Source organism: Trachinotus anak, unplaced genomic scaffold, assembly GCF_046630095.1.
Source record: "Trachinotus anak isolate AG129_WGS33_773 ecotype Australia unplaced genomic scaffold, CSIRO_AGI_Tana_v1 ptg000003l, whole genome shotgun sequence".
Classification (NCBI taxonomy): Eukaryota; Metazoa; Chordata; class Actinopteri; order Carangiformes; family Carangidae; genus Trachinotus; species Trachinotus anak.
The window spans coordinates 17110965-17133075 of record NW_027273854.1 but is presented as its reverse complement, the minus strand read 5'-3'; the positions used below and the strand labels follow the sequence as shown (position 1 = coordinate 17133075).

Below are 22111 nucleotides of genomic sequence, written 5' to 3'. Positions count from 1 at the left end.
ACTAGAAAAACTGAGTCATCAGTGCTTCAGGCGTTGACAACTAATGACAAATAATCAAGAGCAATAGATGTTTTATAGATCATTTGAATCGTTCTGCTGTTTGAGTCTTTCCATGTGTCCACTCTGGTTTAAACAGAGCTTCTAACAAGTGTTAACTTAGTCAGTCAATAACTAGTTTCGACATACAGGTTATCCAGCATGGCTCTTAGGTTCAGTTAAGCCAGAGAACAAAAAGATAACCTGGATATGTTGAACGTGTTTGTGGCAAAAACCGTGAGATCTCCCCCATGCATGATGAACCAGTCTGTTGCACCCATACAGACTTTACCTGCAGCATCACTCAATGCTGCCATGTGGTGTCAACTTGATGTAGAGCTATATATGATTGACGATTGATTCCCCCTGCAAATATCTCAAAAATAATGGTGAGAAACTTTATCAAAATAATGAGTTAGTATGGCAAAATCATTAAGTACTGCAAAATAATGAGAAACATTTTCAAAATTTTGACTTAATAGTTCAGAAATAATGAGAAATGTTCTCATGACATTAATTTACTCCTACCTACATGATAATGTGCATTAGTTAGCTTTCTACAGTGGTAAAAAAAAAAGTCTCAAAACTAGTAACAAACAAGTTCACGTTGTTTGATCTGAGCTCTTTCTTCTTCTGTTTAGTTTAACAGTATTTGGCATCTGTAAATGATGCATTAACCCCATCTGCTGGAAAGCACTTGGTGCTCCTGTATTTATCATTTTTTTGTGAAACAAAACAGCAAAAGGATCGACATGAATAGGTGGAGATTAAGAACTATATTTACATTTAAAAATTCTAAGGTGACGTACAAATGAATATATGAGCTGTAAATTAGAGGCACAGGTACAGATATAAATCACGTGAATCATGTCTTTGTGAATAGTTATGAGGCCGTTTTAACACCATACTTTCTATCATTTCTCTTAATCGCTGAAGAAAGCCTGTAAACACTGAGGAAGCCATCCCCAGGGTGCTGCACACCAACCAGTTGGATGGTAACCTAGATTGTTTCAAATATTTTACTTGTTTCTGTGTGAACTGGTCTAGAAAACAAAACACACCCAGTACATAGTGGAGTGGGGGAAGGAGCTGTAGTTGTAAACTTGACAGGACAGGAAACTCTCCTGGGGATACAGACATTTTTAGCTTTGAAGCTCTGATGGAGCTCAGTATTTATCAGGACAGCTGCTTTACCAAACACAGTTCCACTGTCTGAACCTAGACTGTGTGTGTAACAGCTGACCTTTTGGATGTGCAGAAAAGCACAGCGCATTAATTAACATTAGATCCTGACCAATCCTATCAGCGTGTCTAGAGATTTAAGTAATCAGTGAATTCACACTGCTGTGCCTCATGCAAAATGTGCAGTGTCTCTTGATGGAAAGATACACTTATCACTTCTGTTGTGGTGACGATCACTGCAGCTCCTTAATAATCTCATGATTTTTTGTAGACTTGCTTGTTTCTGCAGGAGACAATATGACATCGTCAGTGGCATCACAAGTCATCACAGGAAGAGTCATGGTGCCTCGAGGATTAACTTCCAAACGTAATACTTTGTGAGGCCACTGTGCTGCGGGATCTGTGACTTTGCTGCATTTAATGCAGTCGTTCATGGACTGCCACTTACAAGCAATATTGATATAAAAATAGAAACTTTTTTGGCAGTGGAGTAGTTTGGCATCTGTGGAAGGGTCTCTCTTTAGAAGTGATTGTTTTTAACAAGACTTTTTCTGACCTCTAGTGGAGACAGAGAGAAGCGCTTTAGGGATTGTTGCATATGTGTGAGTGTGAAATGACTGACTGTGCTCATATATTTGTTTTTCTTTTTGGTTGTACATGATTGTGGGTTTATGCTCATGAAGGATGACCAATTTGATCCATTCGTGGCTGCAATCATTTGCAATAATGAACTATTGCTTCAGGTGGATGGAGAAAAAAAAAGAATATTCTCTGCATCATTAATCAGATAAATACAGCATTTATTTTAGCTTTTAGCCAGGTAGGAATTTTTCCATATAGTAAACAAATTGGTGGATTGAATGATCTGCATTATCAGTTTAACCTACTACATACTATTTATTCCTCCTGTGGGCTGCTAACGCTTGTAGGATATCACTTTGTCATGTCTTCTGCCCATTTACTTACTGCTGTAAAATGTATGAGCTTCCTGAATACCATCTATTCTACTGAGAAAAGTCTTTTGGTGGTAAATGTGTTCAAACCAGAGACACTGTCCTGCAACTGGAAAGTCTGATCCAGGTAAAATATGTTAAATTATGTCAAAATTACTTCAGGGAAGATTGAGGTTTTTTTTAATGGAGGTTCTGACACTGCCAAGACTTTTCAGTTCATTTTGAATGATAATTTATACAGATGAGTTTTTACAAATACCATTTGGTAAATTTAAAAAAAAAAAAAACTAGATAATTCCTTTGCAAAGATTTCATGTCTTGTGAATCAAACAGAAATAAAAATCATTTAACAATAGATAAATTCAACTTTATTAATTCACAAAAGGCTTATCCAGTGGTTATAAAATAGAGCATAGTCAATATTTTAACATGTAGAACAAAGACCACAAAGGAGACAAAATCAAAACGTAGAAACAATGGAGTGCACGAAGAAAACAATTAACACTGGTAATTGAAGAAATGTTACATTTTTACATAATTATAAATCTGAATATTTGTGTTTTGTGCAGAAGCCTGGCTGGGTAATGCAAGGATAAATTGATTAGTTTAAACAGAGGATGTGTTGTAAACAAAGTTTTACATTCACACAGAGCTTCAAGGGGACACTTCTTGGTAGACCACTTTCCCATTCACTATAATGGGAAAGTGGTCTCTGAATTTTGGACGACATTGTGCGTGTGTATGTGTGTGCTCAGTAAAGCTGATGCAAAGATGAAGAGGAAGTTAGGATTCTGTATCTACATGTACTAACACATCTGTCTCTTGCTAAAACTGCCTCAAACTGCATCTTGTGGCAAAATCAGAGAAGTGCCAAACAATCAGGTGACTAATAAGTCCCCTCTCCTTTCTTAAATCTTGTCTTGAGAAATGATGTGAAACCCAAACTTTCTTTTCAAACCATAAACTTTAAAACAAAAAAAAAGTAGTCATCATCAACAATAAATAACATTCTTTCAGTGCAAAACTACACAAAAATGGAAAATAGTAAATTTGCTTCATTGCCAAAGAAAACATTAAATTGTCAGTGAATTTCTGACTCTTGAACACGAACGCACTCAGTTTCAGATCATTTTTAACACAAACCAGGTTAAATGTCTTTAGTTCAATAGCATGACATAAAAAGCATCCATCTGAAATATTTAAAAATATAATTAATCAATGTTTCCACATGATAAATGAATTGGTGGATCCAATGATCCCAATGATTAATTATGCATCGCTGCATTACCACAACATTACTTTATAAAGGAACTACGATTTGTGTGACGTTGAGGAGTAAGAACAGACATATGCAGATGCTTTTATGAACAAAACATTTTCTGTTTACCAGTTACCACAGATCAAACTGACTTTTCTCACCTGGCTCTCCCCAAATTTATTATTATCCCCAATTCATTATTACTAATATTTATTATTTACTATTATGATTCATTTTATCTGTACCATCAATTCACTTTATTTGACCTCATTCATCAAATGTCTTGAATGAGGTCTGTGAAAACATATGAAAAAGCCCTGTGCTAAACTCTCCACTGATGCCTCAGCACAGCAGCCGCCAAAAAAAAAAACTGATACTCATAGTGGAGGCGGGGGTCACCTTCTGTTGTCATGGTGACCATATTGGCATCAAAGAATAAACGTGATCTCTTGGCTGTCAATGGTATCCTTCTGGACTGCATAGCTGGTGGTCAACAGATTTATGAGGCATCAAGTGGTCATAGTTCATGGGTTTGTGAGTGTGTGTGTGGGTTTGTGTGTGAGTGTGTGAACTATGTCTGGGCCAGCTGAAGTTCCTCCAGTCCATGTTTGCCCAGGTGATATCTGGCCAAGTCCTTCCGTGTCACCAGTCCAACCACCTGCAGACAGTCACAAACCAAAAGTGTAACATCAGCAACAAGAAGCAACAAGAACGCAATCATGAAAGATAAAGAAGACGACACACAGGAAATAAAACAAGACATACAGGGATAGATGGAAACACACTCTTACCCTGTTCTCATCATCCACTACCACCAGGTGTCTGAGTCCCAGAGCTCTAAATAGCTTAAACACACGAGGAAGGGATGTTTCCTGCAAACAAACAGCCTCATGTAAGTTCAACTTTATTTATACAAAACTTTATACCTTAACTTTACAAACAAGCCAGAGAGGGTTTTCAAAGAGGGGAAAAAAACAAGACACAAGGAAACCGAGAAAGTAAAAACCAAACTAGACTCAATGACCCCCACAATTACAGTAGTAAAAAAACAGCGGCGTAGACATTACAAGCCTGAAAATTTTCATTTAACAGTTTACACCAAGAAACAAAAAGATTAGATTTGAAGATTTGTTAATAAGAATTACTGCGTTGCGGGTGTGTGCCTGTCAATCACTCAAGTGGAAGTTTATATCCATGTCAGTCCAGACTTTAAAGGAATTTAATACAACTTTATATAATGTCACAGTGAAGTTGACCTTTGACTTTTTGGATATAAAAGGTCATCACTCCATTATTTTACCCTAATAGACATTTGTTTTAAATTGTGTCATAATTAGCACATGAATTCTTGAGGTATGGCTAAAAACATGTTTTGAGAGGTCGCAATGACCTTTGACTTTTGACCACCAAATTCTGATTAGTTCATCCTTGAGTCCAAGTGAACACTTGTGCCAAATTCGAAGAAATTTTCCTTAAGATGTTACTGGGATATTGCATTCACAAAAATAGGATGGATGGCCTGAAAACAAAATGCCTTCATGCTGGTGACAGCTGTGGCCACATTACAACATTTTCAGGTTGTTCCTGTCATAATAAAATATACATACATATATTTATACATATATTTAAACTTTTTGTGACTCAGCATGATTGAAACCAGGTTCAAAATTATAATCTTCCTAGAATCTTGGGGAAATCTGTACTACTGCACTGCAGTATGTCTGTGTGTGCGTATTACCTGTGGTACCGTGTACGGCGTTGCGTTCATGAACTCAGTGAGGTCCATCATACACTCCCTCTCATCCTGGGAGACGTGGATGCTCTGGATTGGGGGGAAGCGAGGGTAGGCGTCCCTGAAGTCCTTCAACTGGAGCTTCCTGTGGGTCAGCCTGGACCGAGCCAACTCCACAAAAACCTGCCGGGACAGAGCAGGAGCAGAAAGTGAGTGATTCCATGTGAAATATGACAATGGTTTATCTCAGAATATTGTCACCATCTTCATTCTGTAAATGTTACCTTGTGCTTGAGAAGAACAATGAGCTGAGAGCGGAGGATGAGCCCACAGAGCTTTGCTGGCTGAATGGGAGAGAAGGACAAATGAATGTGTGGTTAATGAAAGAAAAAATGTTTCTGTTTGCAATGAAGCTCAATTTCAAAATTTAACTCCTTTGTGATACAGTATTATTAGTCTGGGATGTTCAATGCCAGGAATTATCTTTGAGTTACTGTGTATGTGCTACTTTTCGGTGGTCAGCATGCTTTGTTGTACTTCCAAATGTAATCATTTCACAGAATGGGAAGTTGACAGTGGACTCAATATGAGGTTAAAACTTCCTCAAACACATCTTGAGTTTGTGATGCACTCTAATCTGTTATTTGATGCTGTAGGTGCCAGTATACATAAGAAATCTCTCTCTATAAACACTGACCATTAGTAAAAAAAAATGTATTAAAAGCATCTTGAGAGAGATCAGTTGCCTGATATCTGCTATGTTTAACATGGTGCCTGAAGTTGGAGGGTTAAAAATTAATTGCATAGATACACATGAAGTCAAACAAAATCATCATATTTAATATTTTGTGGAAAATCCTGAACAGTCAGTGACTGTCTACATCCTGTTGCTTTGGGCGCTATATGTTTAAAGGGTTAAATCTCCCACACAGTTCTGTCTATATTGATTTAAAGTTATTTAAATCAAAGCTCAGACTTGACACTATATCATATCGAAGCAGGTGTTGAAATATGATAATTTCCTTAATTCTAGCCAGTTCATTGCCATGCCTAATAAACAAAACAGCATTTCAAAAACAGCAAACAAGTGATTATATGGTACCTCATCACTACCAGAAATCTGCACGACGACAGGAAAGCCATTGTGATTGGTAGACGTGTTGCTAAGGGTGTCCACAATGGTTCCCACCTTCTCTATCCTGTTTAAACAGGTGACTGGAGAACTCATCACCTCTCTGGATGGGGCCAATAGGGGGAGGAGATACAAAGAGGAAGAAAGACAGCAAGGATGATGATGGTGAGAAAAAAATTAATTGTAGCAAAAGTGAGGACAGCACAAGAAAAAGCTAACTGACAAAGCCCACAGCCATGAATGTTTTAAATATAGGGGGTTGTCTAATCAGAGTGGCTCTCACACAAATATCAACAAATCAGACAGGACCTTACCTGGCAGTCAGCCAGTGGGAGGTGGCAGGAGCCTCCCAGTGTAGGAAAGGAACACTCTGCAGCTTAATGTGGATGTCATACAGACCCTAAAACAGGAAGAGATGGGTTACAGACCCTGCCTATGTCCCAGTTCATACTACACACTGACTGAAGGTTATTTTAATTGTCAATTAATCTGATGATTTTCTTTTTGATTCATGCAGAAAACTGTCACATTTGAGAAGCTATAAGTTATCAGAACAGATGGCAATGAATTTTCTGTTCCTAGACTAATTGTTGCAGCTGTAATTATTGAAATACTGCAGATATTATACCAGAAATCAACATACGTAACTGTTAAAATGCCACCGTAAATAAGCACGCTGTTGTAAATCAATAAGACCGGGAATATAGAATGACAATGTCAATTAAAGTTCATGAAGAGAATCGTGTGTGTGTGTGTTTCTCTAGTGTTCTCCTGCAATACATATTAAGTGTTCTGTGTATGTTTAAAAATTGTGGGACATTTCATGAGTTTGTTCCTCCTTTCTGTATTGAATTTGTTGGTGAGCAAATTGGACACAGAGGGAGGTCGGAACAAAGTGCATGTCTCTGCCTCTTTACTCACCTCTACAAAGTAGTCTCCTACTATCTTGGCAGTCATGAGGACAAGCATGATGGGAAAGCCGTATGTGACATTTCCTGTAGCCTCCACCATGATGACGGTCAAACTGAGAGTCATCCTCACGATGCCACCTGAGGAAAGCAGTTCATCAGAATCAGAATCAGAATCAGAATCAGAATCAGAATCAGGTTTATTGCCAAGTATGTTTTCACGTACAAGGAATTTGTTCTGGTGAATGGTGCAGAGCGCACCAAAACACCGAGGCAGCCATCTGCGGCGCCATTTAAAAAGGAGGAATGGGGAAAAACAAATGGAGAGGAGAGGAGAAAAAATAACAGAACCCAAACTATACTCCTGGGGGGGGGGGTACAGTGTGGGATTCGGGAAAAAAAACCTCAGCAACATAGGCATATATAAACAAACACATCTTACAACACAGTGACTCAAGACAATTTGCTCCAGGGGAGGGGGTAAAGGGGGGAGGAGGTGATTCCAGTGCAGACAGGCAGCCAGCCGCAGCCGCTGCCATTTAAGGCGCAGCTATCGGACCCCGCCCGCCGCGCTGGATGGGAGGAAGCGGCGAAGGCGTGGGATGGGGTTGGGTTGTGAGTTGCATATGTACATGTAAGAGGTGTCCGTGAATGTGTGTGTGTGCATAGGCCTGGGGAGTCGCTTCGTCTAGTTCACAATCAGTGCCTCAGTTCGCAGGGTGTCATCGCGATAACACAGCAAGTTGCCATGGAGACATCCTTGATCGGTTCCTGGACGGAGTCAACAATCCACAGGTGTCCGTGGAGGAGGGGGGGGGGGGGGTAGGAGTAGAAGCGTCTCACTGCAGCGATCTCGTGGGGGAGTTGTTCCAGCACCGGCCTTGGCCAAGGCTGGTGCTGCGGGGGCCGGAACGCAGATTAGATTATGATTGTTTGGGTTAGGGCGAGCAGTCGTATTTCAATAGACACGGCTTACTCTGTTAGTCCATTCTGGTCATCTCCATCCATTCTCCTTTTCAAAGCTGCAAGCTTCTCCAAGATGTGACCCATGTTGCGATTTATGACCACAGTCTGAGCATTAACAGCTCCTTCCAAGGTGGTTCCCAAGTTGCGGTTCACAATCACAGTCTGAGTGCTTACAGCTTTACTCACTCCATCAATTATGTCGGGCAGCGTGGGGATTTGGACTGCTGTCACCGTCACTGGTGCCATACTTTCATCTTTTGTCTTAGACTGGTATCAAAAGTTTTTTAAAAAGAGTTAAAATGACAGGACAGTCTTTTGGAACTGGAAAGACAATTCACAGCTTGTTGTGATTGGTTACAATAACACAGTTCATTTCTTATTTCCTGCTAAGCACTAAAAACTAAAAAACATGAACAAAAAAAACATAAGGGTTACAGTCACTCACCTAACTGAGCTGCAGCTCCAATCAAGGCATATTTACCAGAGTCAGCCCAAATCTAACAAAACACACACAGCAATGTCAAACACTAGGTTGTAGCATCTGGAATATTAGTTTAGTTTAAGAAGAAGACGCACTCTACGCACCAATTCTTAAAATAATAAAAAATAAATAAAATTCAGGTATGTTTTTCCTTTCACTTTTGTATTATGAACACTGAGATATTGTAAAGCAGTTTTGGTCCTTTGTACTGCATCCCCTCATCAAGTATGCCATTAGTTATGATTAGTTATTTTTCTTTTTTAAAGGCAACATTCAGCCGCAAAAACAAGTGTGAATTCCACTTAACAGCTGCAACAGTGAACTGAGCTGAGCACTGCTCCAAAGTGTAAGCAAGAGGTAAAAAATTAAATAAATAAATAAATAAAGCATGGTAATTACCATATGGAAGATACAGCACATCCATACACAAGCGCGTCTACGCACTGAGTAGCACAGAGGTTTTATAGAAGAGGTTTTAGTTACGTTTTCTTAACTGTTGGTCTGGCACTACAAATAGTTTACAATGATTTAAGTAGCCAAAAAAGAGGTCAGATAAATTCTCATCTATGACTTAAATTCAATCAAGGCATAAATATGGCCTGGTTAAATAATAGAACTAAAAGTTGTTGTTGTTGTTACGGCCTCCCTCAACAAACAACATGCTCAACTGGAGACCAGAAAACAAAGAAGTCAAAGACATTGAGATACTAAGGAAGGAGAACCAGCTTTATTTTAAACATAATAATGAGGACACTAACTTGTCCTCATCCTACAGAGTGACAAATACTACACTAACCGGGAGGGGGGTGATGTAGGCCAGCAGTATACCAAACAGTCTCCCCCAGGCTGCTCCTATTAGCAGAGACGGGATGAAAACTCCAGCAGACACCGCCAGGCCGTAGGTCCAACACGCCAGGAAGAAATAAGTCAGAGTGAACAAGCCCAGGGTCAGAGGATTGTAAGTTCCTTAAAAAAACAACACGCATTAAAATAAAACAAGTGACTTCAGAGAATGGTAGGCGAGCAAAAAATAATGTTTCAAACTTAAATCAATCCAGTTATGCTTCCACGCACATGGATCCATATACACAGAGAGAAATGTGAGAAAGCTGTGCACTTGCTCATACATATCATTTGTTTATTTCAGTAACCTCCCTCTGCTTCAGCACAGCATTACCTGGCTGGTTGTGGAAGAGACTGCGGACACTTCTCTCAGGAGTGTTGAAGAAGGCTGTTGCCATGGAGTTATACTCTCCATCCGCACAAAACAACTAGAAAAAAGATAGAGAGAAAATAAGAATGGCAAAACAAGGGAGAGAAGGAGAAGCACTCTCTCTATGCTCGTGTCCTTGTTGAAGTTGAAGTGCCATCTACGAGCTTAAATATGATTCTAAAACAGAGCATTAAGACAGATACGGATCAGTGAAGGATTGCAAATCATATTTGTCGTGGATCAGTGGTCAGAAGTGCATAGAATGTAAACATGATGTGCAGGGTGTGTACCTTTTCTTTCGTCACGTGTCTCCTATCTGCCTCAATATTTCATCTCTCCTTCATGAATAAAAGGTAAGAACGCCAAAATACAAAAGAAACTAACTCACCAGGATTTAATATTTGCTATTTATTTATTTATGTAGCACTGCCTCTAGTATTTGGAAAAGGCTAAGAGTCTACAGTGATGCTAGCACCTCTGAAGGGCTGTGGTCCATGGATGTATTATGAGACCTGGATACGGCGCCGCCGCTCAGCCTTTCAGCCAATTGTTTCCAGTGGCCACTCGTGGTGTTGCAGCGAAAAATCCCCCTGCGGCCCAAAAAGCATTTTTCCCATAGACCGCAATAGTAAAAGAGAGGCCTGTAAAACTTAACAGGACACCTCCAGCTGTGCACACAGCCAAATATCAATCTTTCTGATGGATATTTTTAAGGCATGGGGGTTTAATCTTTGTAAAAGTTTTTCAAAGCTCAGAAAAAGCCCAGAAAAGTTTTTTTTCTCTGAGTGACGTCACCACTGTGTACGTGCACTCTTTCCACGGTCACGCTGTGTCTCGGGAACGAGCATGGTTGCTAGGTTACTGCTAGCGTCGTCAGGACGAGAACAAGTTAGTGTGAAAAGTGAATAAACAACACAAAGGCGAGTTTTCTTCTACACACATCAAGGTACATTGTTTTTTTTTTTTTTTTTTGTCGCACTTATTCGTCACTTCTTACATTTTTTTTCAGGAATGTAATAGTTTTTTAATCGATATATTAGCCGCATAACTGGATTCACTAAGACGCCAATATGATTTTTCTGAACTACCTCAGTAACACTTTTCTTCAGGTATTTTAATTTCGTGAGTCATTTAGCTTCTATGTGATAGTTTCTGTCATGTGTGTGCCAGCAGTGTCTCATCCTGACTGCAGTTCACCAGCCTGTCATCCGCTCCCCCGGGAACGTTTGAGGAACGTTCCGCGAATGTTGCGCGATTTAAAAAGCACCTCAACCCATCTTGTTACCGGATGTTATGCTAACTTCAGGTTGACGTCTCTGCCAGTGTTTTTAAATAGTTTCAATTTGTTAAAAAAAGTAAATAAATAAATAAATTAAACGCATGTTTTTTATAAAGAATTTGTATTTGTCTTGCTGGGCAGGGAGGGAAAAAGCCTCAGCTGACAAAGCATGTTTTCATTCATGAATTTTTTAATTATCCATGTTGATTTGGTCATATTGTAAATTTTAAGCCCAATAACAGACTTTTATTTTTATTTTTAGAAACAAAAGGCAAAGGCAAGTGTCTTACTTTTTACAATTTTGGTGTCATGACAGAGTGTAAAACATAAAATAAATTTAGACAATTTAAACATAATATTTTTGCCTGGTTATGATTTTTTAAAATGTTGATTCCAATGTGACTTTAGGCTCTGAAGCTTCAAACTGAATGTTGTTGCCGTTTTAAATCCGTGGTTTAAAGCCCCGGGCCGGTCCTGTATTAGTCTATTACCCATCATCAAGTCCGCTAGCAGAGCACTCGTGAGTGCGCAGCACCAGATCGAGAACGTTTTTCAATCGTTCTCATTACCCAAAGGCATGATGGGAGTGACACTACTGCGCAGTCTCTATGGGCTGCATAACGCGGAAGTAACCCAGAAGCCAGAAACTTTTTCGGCCTATGCGCCAGGCGAGCAACTCGTATTGAACTGAATGGGCACCATTTTTAGATCCAGCATCCAGGTCTTATAATACATCCATGCTGTGGTCAGGTACAGTGGTGCTTTGAGTTGAATGCTGAAACCAGTATGCTAATATGCGCACACACTAATGTTAAGAATATACTGTAGTAGTAATGTTTACCATGATCACAATCTTAGTTTAGCAGTGTTAGCATGCTATCATTTGCTAATTAGGTCTAAAAACAAAGTACATTTGTGGCTGATGAGACTGCCATTAGTTTTGGACAAATTAAAATGTTGATCTGATGATGTTATTAAAACTCATCCTAAAGGGGACAATGAACATAAGCGCCAAATTGTAATCCATCCGGTAGTGGTCAAGAAAGAAAAGTCAGAGGATCTACAACATCTTAAGGATTCTTTCTCTGGGGAGAATGAATGACACTTATCATGTTTGCATGACATTATTGATGGTAATGCTGGTTATTGAACGGAAACTTGCCATCTGATAAAAAATAGGAAGCACTAAGATTCGTGAAAAGTGTACATCTTATCTGCATCTGCACGTGTCTGTCTGATTTGCTTGATCATACACATCAAACACATAGTCCACTTTAAAACTGTTATGATGCCTGACTGTGCTTGTGACACCATCTAACTAAAACTTCCCCAGTTTTAGCTTTATTACATGTCATAGGTGTCAAAAGGTGTGTGTATTTGTGTGTGTACCTGCAGAGGATACTCCTCAGTGTGCTCTGAGTCCAGAGGCTGACAGTCATCGGAGAAGTAGATCATGGTGAATGACACTGTTGCGGTTACTGCAGCAACCAACATGGCCTCCATGACTTGCAAACAAGGGCGATGGACATACCTAAAAAAAAAAACACACAAACAAACACACACACACGTTAATCAAATGTTAATCAATCCCTTAATCACTTGTAAAACATAGTACACAGCCATAGAACATAATCATGAAGATCTTTTCGGATACTGACACTGGCAAATCATGGCTACGACTATGATATCAAGTCTAAATTTATGACTAAACTGAAGACATGTGAAGACAGATATTAAATCTAAATTTAGACATAAATATCTGTTTTCACAGGGTTAGGCATGCTGAGGTATTTTTAACAAACTAATGAATAACTATGTACTTTAAATTCTGTCTCGTGGGTGAAAATCTCGATAATCATAGCATTAACGTAGCATGAGCAGAAGAACTCACGCTAATAAACAACATTACATCCATATTACAGACATTTGTCACATTTGTACACGTCTTAAAGTAAACCAATTACCATATATCTTAGCTTATAGCTTATTTCTGATATTAAGTGCACTCTACACCTTATCTAGTTCACCTCTACATTTCTAATTTATATCTCCCTCATTCACCTTGTACACTGCAGAACAAACTGCAGTTTATTACATACAATAAACATTTCAGTTTTCTTTTTAAATCAAATATTTGCTCTAGTTCGAAACGAATGGCAAATGTTATGATATAAATGGCTCTAAAATCTGACAAGTCCAGTTATAATAATAATACTAATAATAACATAATAATAACAACAAAAATAATAATAATCATCATCATCATCTTATTTATTATTTAGTCTTCTATCTATTAGAGTCAAACTATTTACTCATTGATTGTAAAACTTTTGAAAAACACAGTTCACCATGTCATTATCGTGAATATGGACACATGCACCATCCAGCTCCAGACAAGGAAGCAGGATCCACAGGTGTCCGTCAGTCTCCTAGTGATCATACCTGTTTTTACACTGACTATTTTTAAACTTTTCAGCCACAAGATGTTGATATTCTGAGAAACAGTTTTAATTGCTCACTTAAAAACTTCCTCATCTTTCACCTCAACAGCAAAGCCTTCATGCGACCATGTGTTGCTTTTGTTTGCACAAAACACACAAAACATAATTCTTCACGTCTCACCTCACCTGGTGTTCAGGTGAGGTAATCCACAAGTGGATCAGAATGTGTTTTGCACTTGTAAGCGTTTGATTCCTTTCTAAGCCTTACCTGATCCTGAAGATGGTCAGCCAGTAGTTGAGGACATTGAACAGAGCTCCCAGCAATCCACCTGCACAGGGAAGGGATGTAAACAAATAACATTAATTAAATTTTCAAACTTACCTTAATTATACAGCTATGTAGCAACAGAATCAAATATACTGCTTGAAATATGTGAAAGTAACATTATTCATGGCAAACATCTATTTACACCCTGCAAAGAATCACACATATTTCCAGAAACAAAAAGATGATTTTACCTATAGCTCCCATAGCAATGAACAGGGGAATCTCATAGAGGTTATAGGTCACACTCTGAGAAAGAACAATAATACATGTCATCTATTTCTTTCACTAACAGCATAAAGCTGGAAAAATACATGATATATAAAAGAAGCTTCTCACATCACTCTGAAAGCGTCCAAAGTTGATGAGACCAGGGTTGGAAAGATCTCCGGGTTTTTTGTGATAGATACTAAGGAAGAAGTTCAGGGTAAAAGTGGAGATCATGGAGGCAAAGAACTGCATAAGAGAACGGAAAAGGGAGGAAAAAACAGGAAAGCTAAAACTTAAAGTGCAGGGAATACAACAACACTCGCAATCCAATGTGATTATTAATTATAGGTTTATAAAATGGGTGCACGCAGGACACCGTGACTTACTATCCTCCATGTCAGCATCTGATTCCAGAAAGAAGCTCCTTCCTCCAGAGAGAACAGAACCCCACCTATCGATCAAAGAAACAAAAACCACAAAATCAACTTTTTCATATAATAGTAAGAGATAATAGTCTGTGACACAGTTTCTGAAGCGGGTCTACACTAATGGTGGTAACATCTGCAGGAAATAAGACTAGGTCAATACCTAGTATATTGCTGGACCACTTAAGGTCAATTTTATAACTGCGACATTGTCTGACAAAATCACCAAACACATAGATTAAAGACTAGGCTAAAGGCCTCAAGCTGGACTTGAACCTGAGCCTAACCCTAACCGTAGGACTAAGCCCAAAAGGTACACGTTCTACCAGGTGAGCCACCATCACAAACAGCCTATTTTTCTTCATTTGTCTCGCACACAGAGCGCAGTCTCTGTGTAGTTTAGTCTTTATTTACTTCCAAATCGAGAACATAACAGATTTTTATTGGAGGCAGGTCTTTATGTCTAACTCCCTCTGTTTGATATGTAGAATTGGTCATAGCGGGACAACTTCTCTCCCTCCCTCCCTCTCCTGCTCTCTCTGCTCAGTGTGTTGGATGTTTACTTATTCCTCTGCCTCCTTTAGTAATAATGATAAATGGAATAAAAGTAGTTTATTTGCTGTAATGGAGGTGAGGCTCAGTGAAGTGGAAAGCTCCTCCACATTCCTGCAGCTCCCGAGCAGCTGGGAAACCAGAGCGGCTCGGTGGACTGCCCATAACAAGAGGTGTAGCCCTAAGCCCCTGGTTGGCATCCATACACGGTCCAGTCATGTACCAGGTTTATACCAGGTTTGTTTGAAAAAAGTCACTGTGCAACACTTTGCTAAATAGCAACACTGCAGACTGTAAACACCCACTAACCTGTCTGCATCAGAAACTCTAAGTCTAAATACTCGGCTGACTAGCGGTGGAAATATGATCAGTCAGTCTTTCCAGCAATATATATCCCAGCTATTATTTTTAATGATAAAATTAATGTGACATAAAATGGATGAATTATTAATTCTTTTAAAGTTTTTGCCAAAATTGACACTTGCCCATTATGAGCCTCCTTAATGCTGTAGCTAGCATTACTGACAGGTCTGACGGTGCCGACTGAAACATATTAGAACTAACATTACTGCTACTTTTAAAAACCTGCTGATGATAGTGAATTTGGGCACCCCACTACACTTTCAACTGTTTGTTTGTTTGTTTGTAGCTGTATCCAAGTAGCTACAGGCATAAAGTTCAACTTCTTACACAGTTCTCACAGTCTTGTATCACTGACATTATCAATGATCACAGTAAAAGCACAGAGTGGCAGTACACAGCCTGCACTTGTTCACCAAACACTGTTTTCCCTCATAGGTTTCTAGTTTGGGCATGCAGCCATCCTGTTGCACTGTTGGCTTTCTAGCTAAACTAAACTGCCAGCAAAACTAAGGCAGATTATTAAGAAAGCGCGTGTTTATACTGTGCTCCTGTAAGGCAGCTGTGTTTTTACCAACTGGTGCTCCAAAAGCAGCTGAAACTCCGGCAGCAGCTCCAGCGGAAACAAAGTCCCTTTTTTCTGTGTCTCTCCGGAAGTATTCAAAGATCTACAAACACACACCAACAATTATTAAATCCTACTCACAAACACACCCTATCCATGGACATTTTTAAAATATGAATGATGAAAGACCATACTTGACCAACTAACAGTAATATTTCAAAGTAAGGAAATCTAAATCAGTGTTTCTACCAAGGTAACTCTAATTAAAAAGAGAAATCTAACTGTCGTTGAGTAGACTAACACACACACACACACACACACACACACACACACACACACACACACACACACACACACGTACTTCTATCTTTGTGAGGACTCTCATTGACATAATGCATTCCCTAGCCCCTTACCCTAACCTTAACCATCACAACTGAGTGCCTAACCCTAAACCTGACCCTGACCTTAACCTAAACCTAATTCTAACCATAACTCTGAAACCAAGTCTTAACCCTCAAAATGTGATTTGAAGGTGTCTCAAAAAGTGAGGACCGGCCAAAATGTCCTCACTTTCCCAAAATGTCCTCACTCTGTTAGTAAAATACTTTTTTTGGTCCTTACTATGTAGCAAGTACAAGTACACACACACACACACACACACACAGACCTTGAAGTCTCTCTTTAAAGAGGTGCTCCTGCCCTGAGAGACACCTGCAGCTACAACAGCACCAGAGTGAATCATGGGCCCTTCCTGACGGATTGGAGGGGCAAACAAAAGGACAGGTGTGAAAAGACAACCAAAAATTGCAAAACTTGCATATACACGTCAAGTGAAATATTCAAATTGGGCTAAAACACAGCTTGTATCATGTCACTTCATCCTCAAGCTGAATGATAGAGAAAGGACATCTACATTATGCATGTTACATTTTCTCTGATGAACGTTTTTACCTTTCCGACAGCAAGTCCACCGACCACTGAACAGATAACACCAAACACTTTCACCATAAGTGTCTGTGGAGGACAAACACACAAAATGTAAGGATATGACTACAGTGGTTCAAGTACATCTATTTATATGTGTCTTTTATGTGTGTATGTGTGTGTGTGTGTGTGTGTGTGTGTATGTGTGTGTACCTTGAGTCGTACAACCCTGGGAATCTTGATGCCATTCAGGTAACACTTTATCTGAGGGATACCACTTCCTGCTGCAATGGGCTGGATGAGACATGTGGGGGGGGGTTTACATCATAGGTGGCAAACATAGAGACCTACATTTACAGTACATGAGTTGTATCTGAGCGTGTGGATATGATCAGAGAGAAGGTTATATATTCATAAGAAACAATATCATATGTGATGGTATTAAAAACTGACATAGCAAGCTTCTGGAAATGAAAACCACAACTGAACCACTTCTTTAATCAGCCTGGTTGCAGAAGAAAACTATAATGTTTCAAAACAAAATCTCAGCTGTCACTGATCACGAGCTGATAAACTGTGGCTTACTTGACTGCAGGAATAGAGAAGCACATTGATTTTTACAGATCTTCAGTATTACACACCATTGGAGGCAATCTGTGCAGACATGCTATTGCATAATATGTTTTCACTTCCACATCAGTTTGAATGGCTTTTAACCAAGACATGTAACTGGCTGAACTTCTTTAAAATCCACTCTGACACTCGAGGAATGTTATCAATCACACAAAAGAGGAAGACAACTAAAACGGGACAGGAATTATGTTTCTAAAATCAAGATAATTACCAAAAGGTCAAACTGTTTCTCCTTTCAGTCTTACCTCAAAAAATGCAACTATGATGGCCCCCAACATGACAATGGCGGAGTTGAGAACAGCCCAGAGGAGGAGAGAGATAGACAGGCCGCCCACCTCTGTAAACTTCTCTATGTCTGTGTGGTCAGAGGTCAAGGAAAGGTCTGGGGATACTGATAGCACATGGCTGAAAATAGCCAAACCTGGCCAAGCTGTTTATCTGCCAGTTATAACACCAGGTAAATGCTAGTTAAGACTGGGAGGATCAATAACCATAACCCGCCTTGGCAGATAATAAAAGATGCTATGTTAATCTAACAAAATATATGATGACATGGTGAGCCCTGTCATATGGTGCTAGCAGTTTGGCCTGACTAGGTGTATCATGTACAAATCTTCAGGATACTCTCTTTGACCACTTGGTATTTGAACCCAGCCAGCTCCTCCACTGCGATGTCTATGAAGCAGGCGATGAGACCAGTCAGAAAGCCGATCAGGCCGCAGACCACCCAGCGACTGATCTCCAGACAGCGGAAGCCCTGAAGACACAAGAGCGTGGAGAGACGAAACGAACAGCAGAGGAGAGATGATAAAATTAGAGCAGATAGAAAAAAAGAAAAGAAAAAAAAATCATAAAAAATGAAGACTGTATAACTTATTTGCAGGTGATTCAAAGCTCACTCACCATGTAACTCATCCTCCTCTCTTCCTCCAGAAACAGCTGGTTTTCAATGTTGTCATAGTCCAGACTCTGGAGTAAGACACACACGTAATAAAAATAAATATTAATGTTTACTTATGTTCATGATAAAACCTTCAGTGTATCCTGAACATTTGACAAAGCTGCACGTAGATATTATATTGGTTCAATGTTATTGCAAATCAAAAATATGGTAATACAAAGCTGATCTGGGGAACTGTTGCCAGTTTCCAGCCTGCTTAAGAAGATTATTGCCCTGTGTGCATGGCCTAAGAGGTATTTTCTATACCAGCGTTACTGACAAATTTTACTGTTTTTGTTGTTTTCATTACTGAGGAAAACCAGTCTTCTTTTTAAAGGAACATTTCAAATCCTACACACAGGGGCTTTAATTGATCGTTGAATGTGATTCAGGGCGAGTGGGCAGACTTACCTCATATTTAAGTGACAGCAGCTTCTCATTGTGAGGGATCTCTTTGGGCCGCCCTCTTAGAGAGTCCTGAGGGGGAGGGGGGGGGGGGGGCAGAAAAAAAACAGGGGTGACCACACCAACACTGACCTACGACCTTTGACCTGCTGAATCATTTGAGGGACGGCAAGGAGCTGGGAACTAAGCTACTGAAGGGAATCAGACAGTTTAGATGGAACGAGAGTGAGAACAGCAGCAGCTCAAAAGCATCTGAAACAACAACAGAAAGCTATTTTTACACTCAAAAGTCAGCTGAAAAGAAACAGAGAGGACAAGTTTGACAGACTTTTTACTTACACACTTGTGCATGAGTAACAAAGCAGATGAGAGATGCAGTGACTGTGTAAAAAATGCACCAGTGTTTCCTCCAGAACATTTCATTTAAAAATCTCAGATATAAAACTCAGGTCTACAGCTGAAAGGTTCTTGTTAATGCAGACTGTTTAGTGTTGAAGGAAATACTGGTGCAAATGAGTGCATCCTGACATGCATACAAACTAGCTACAGCCAATTTAAAAGTACTTCAATTCACATTTACATGCGGCATTAAGTGGGCTTCTGTCAGACAGCACAATCAGCAGCAACTAAGGCAACTAAATAAAGTAAATGACATTCATAAACACAGTGGAAACAAACTTCTCTTGACAGCAAACAACAATCAAGCAGATCACATGCATGGCATGACATTCACATCCCATCAGTCAATGAAAACAGAACTGAATCTGATGGTTTCTGTCATGGAGGGAAAGGGGTGCAATGTCCTACTAAACTAGGTGACGCCCAAATAGCCTCAAGCATTGTCATATGGTCCTGTGCAGGGCTGCCAGTAAGGGTGGCCTAAAGCAGTGAATTTCAGCTTTTCTTTTTCTTTAAATCAAAGAGCATATCTGAACAACCGAATTTAAATTACTTATTACGATTTTTTTTTTAATTTTTATATTGCCCAATTGATCTTACTGTAAGAGCTGTACAAATCGACTTGATAATCTGACTCTGGTGTAAACTAATGCAAACATATGTAAACATCTTTTTCTTTAAAGCACTATTTTGATAAAGTGTTACCTAAACTGCCTGTCACTCTGAACAGTATATGTTTTTATCATAACTGACCAGTGCATGGAATCAGTTTTCTGAAAACAAAGTATTGAATGGCTTCAATTCATCATTCGCAATGCATCAGTGGGAACCATCACATAGTTTCCAAACATGTGCCTTTCATGCAGACTGGATGAGTCAAGCTCTGCTGTGTCGACATGGCCAGTTATTAGGCCATTTCTGTGTCGGCTTCCTCACATTCGGCTTTAGCTGTATTCAGCAGGAGGTTGCTGAGCTTAAATTAAATACATTACTTAAATTAAATACATTGCAGTCAGATCCTTAAACTATATCTCAGGGTGTACCTCATAAATCAGCCTTTAAAGCTCCTTGAGCACACAACGTCAGCCAGACTAGATTTCCTGTGCCAGACACACATAACAAAACGCACATGATGAGCGTGAGGCTAAATAGCATTTTATCAACTGTTAACGCCCCACACACACTGCTTGACACGTCAGGCATAATTTTAATACATAAGCATATTGCTTCTCATTGATTCGTAAGAAGTGAGGTTTTATTATTAAAGTGGATGAACGAACTATGTTTCAGGAGTCTAAGAAGTGCTGCTAAGGGTCTTGATGGGAGCGACAGACACAAAGAGAGAAGAATGCGATAATGTTTCAAGCTCAGACTTTACCTCATCTGACGTTATCTCCTCTTCCAAATCCACCGTGCTGAGTCTGCCTATCTGAAATATACTGCCTCCTTCAGATGGCTACAGACATCAAAGACAGCAACAGAAATATATATATATAGCTGTGCATAGCGGTCTCTAGGCTGATGTGTTAACATCATACAGATGTTGGAATCCAGCTTAGAGTAATGGTAATGGTAATGATAGTACTGATATTTTCAGTCCACAAATAAAGTAATATAAAACGACTTTTGCTCTTTGTAAGTTTCATTTTGTGATGCTTATGATACACAGACAACACCTGTAGTCTGTGATGGATGTGATTTCAGCTATCAATAATTACGTAAAAACTAAACTGCAGTCTCTTAAAAGCACTTCAAGCAACAGATATGAGATTACATTAACTAAAGAAGTGCAGTGCAGTTGGTTTACTTCCACCTTTGGTCCTGATGGTGCAGGAACTAAGTGACTCGTCATGGTGGCTATATTAGAGGAACAAGGGAAGTTGGATTTTCCAGTGTTTTTCCATATTTACTCAACAGCTTCACTCAGTCTGAAGACAGTGGGTCTGCTAGTTCATGACTTCAAAGGCCAACATTTCCCTTTTAATACTTTTCTGCCCTCTAACATACTGACAGCGACCTTGTATATGATTAAAAGTGTGTCCATTACAGGCACCGTTGACCTGTGACAGATGTCATTAATGTCACCGTCGGACATCAACTTTCAAATAAACAAGTGAGCCATTTCCGGCAACAAGCTATGAGAAAGACTAGATTTTCAAAACTTTCTGAAATATTATCTTTCTAGGCAACTGAATCTAACTACATGCATCGTGCAAGTAATTTAATTAACACTAATTTAATTACTTTCATCCAGTTGCATTCCGTCCCAAACAAAGCTTCTTGTTGCATCTATTTCCTGACTGCAAACATGAAAAAAACGCCCAAAAAACATGAACGTCGTGTATGCGGCAATGCATTAACACGTATTTCAAGCACATGGCCCATGCAGTATTTAAAAACATGACCCAAGATAACCTTAAAATGGTTAATAAAACATGACACAGCATCTCCGTACTGCTGCAGCAGTCACAGCTGTTAGCCGCCATGCTAGCTGTACCTGTCTGGACAGCCTGGGCTGGTCAGAGCCGTTGAGCAGCGGTGTTCCCTCCCCGGCTGCCCCGGACTCGTCGGCTCGGCTGGACCACGACACTTTCTTGGTGATGTTGGCCATGCTGGCGTCCGGTAGCTCGCCCCCTCTCACTGTCGCTAAATTATTTCATTAACAGCAGTTGTTGCTGGCTAACTATTCTCCCCCAGCTCCCCATGATCACAATGTAACTCGTGACGCTTTGTAAGGCTGGCGTGCAGGGCCAAAAATAATTGCGAAGCGCGTTGCAAGCTGGGACCTGTAG

At 39.6% G+C, this 22111-nt stretch overlaps 1 protein-coding gene across 2 annotated transcripts; it reads right to left on the bottom strand.

The window, feature by feature from the left end:
• Window positions 1–2516: 2516 nt before the first annotated feature.
• clcn7 (chloride channel 7) lies at window positions 2517–22060 on the bottom strand. Of its 2 annotated transcripts, XM_071474176.1 has the most exons (25): window positions 21817–22059; window positions 20698–20775; window positions 18927–18992; window positions 18479–18544; window positions 18200–18332; window positions 17821–17930; window positions 17156–17236; window positions 16970–17032; window positions 16686–16769; window positions 16028–16121; window positions 14503–14567; window positions 14246–14362; window positions 14101–14155; window positions 13850–13910; window positions 12530–12671; window positions 9826–9919; window positions 9445–9614; window positions 8613–8664; window positions 7215–7342; window positions 6608–6693; window positions 6264–6396; window positions 5446–5505; window positions 5168–5344; window positions 4221–4301; window positions 2517–4087 (listed from the first exon to the last, which is right to left on the bottom strand). In XM_071474176.1, exons 1-25 carry the CDS (start codon window positions 21928–21930, stop codon window positions 4001–4003), a joined length of 2397 nt encoding a protein of 798 aa, XP_071330277.1. In that variant the 5' UTR covers window positions 21931–22059; the 3' UTR covers window positions 2517–4000. The 2 variants fall into 2 exon arrangements, with proteins under 2 accessions (XP_071330277.1, XP_071330279.1); XM_071474178.1 differs by lacking the exon at window positions 20698–20775 and having other exon boundaries at window positions 21817–22060.
• Window positions 22061–22111: the final 51 nt, after the last annotated feature.

Bases quoted from the DNA above. Each gene is read 5' to 3' on its own strand.
- clcn7 (XM_071474176.1), bottom strand. From the start codon at position 21,930: ATGGCCAACATCACCAAGAAAGTGTCGTGGTCCAGCCGAGCCGACGAG. The intron at 18,333-18,478 runs GTGAGTGAGCTT...TTGTGTCTTCAG, and splicing joins AGAGGAGGATGAGTTACATG to GGCTTCCGCTGTCTGGAGAT. The intron at 14,363-14,502 runs GTAAGTCACGGT...TCTCTTATGCAG, and splicing joins AGATGCTGACATGGAGGATA to TTCTTTGCCTCCATGATCTC.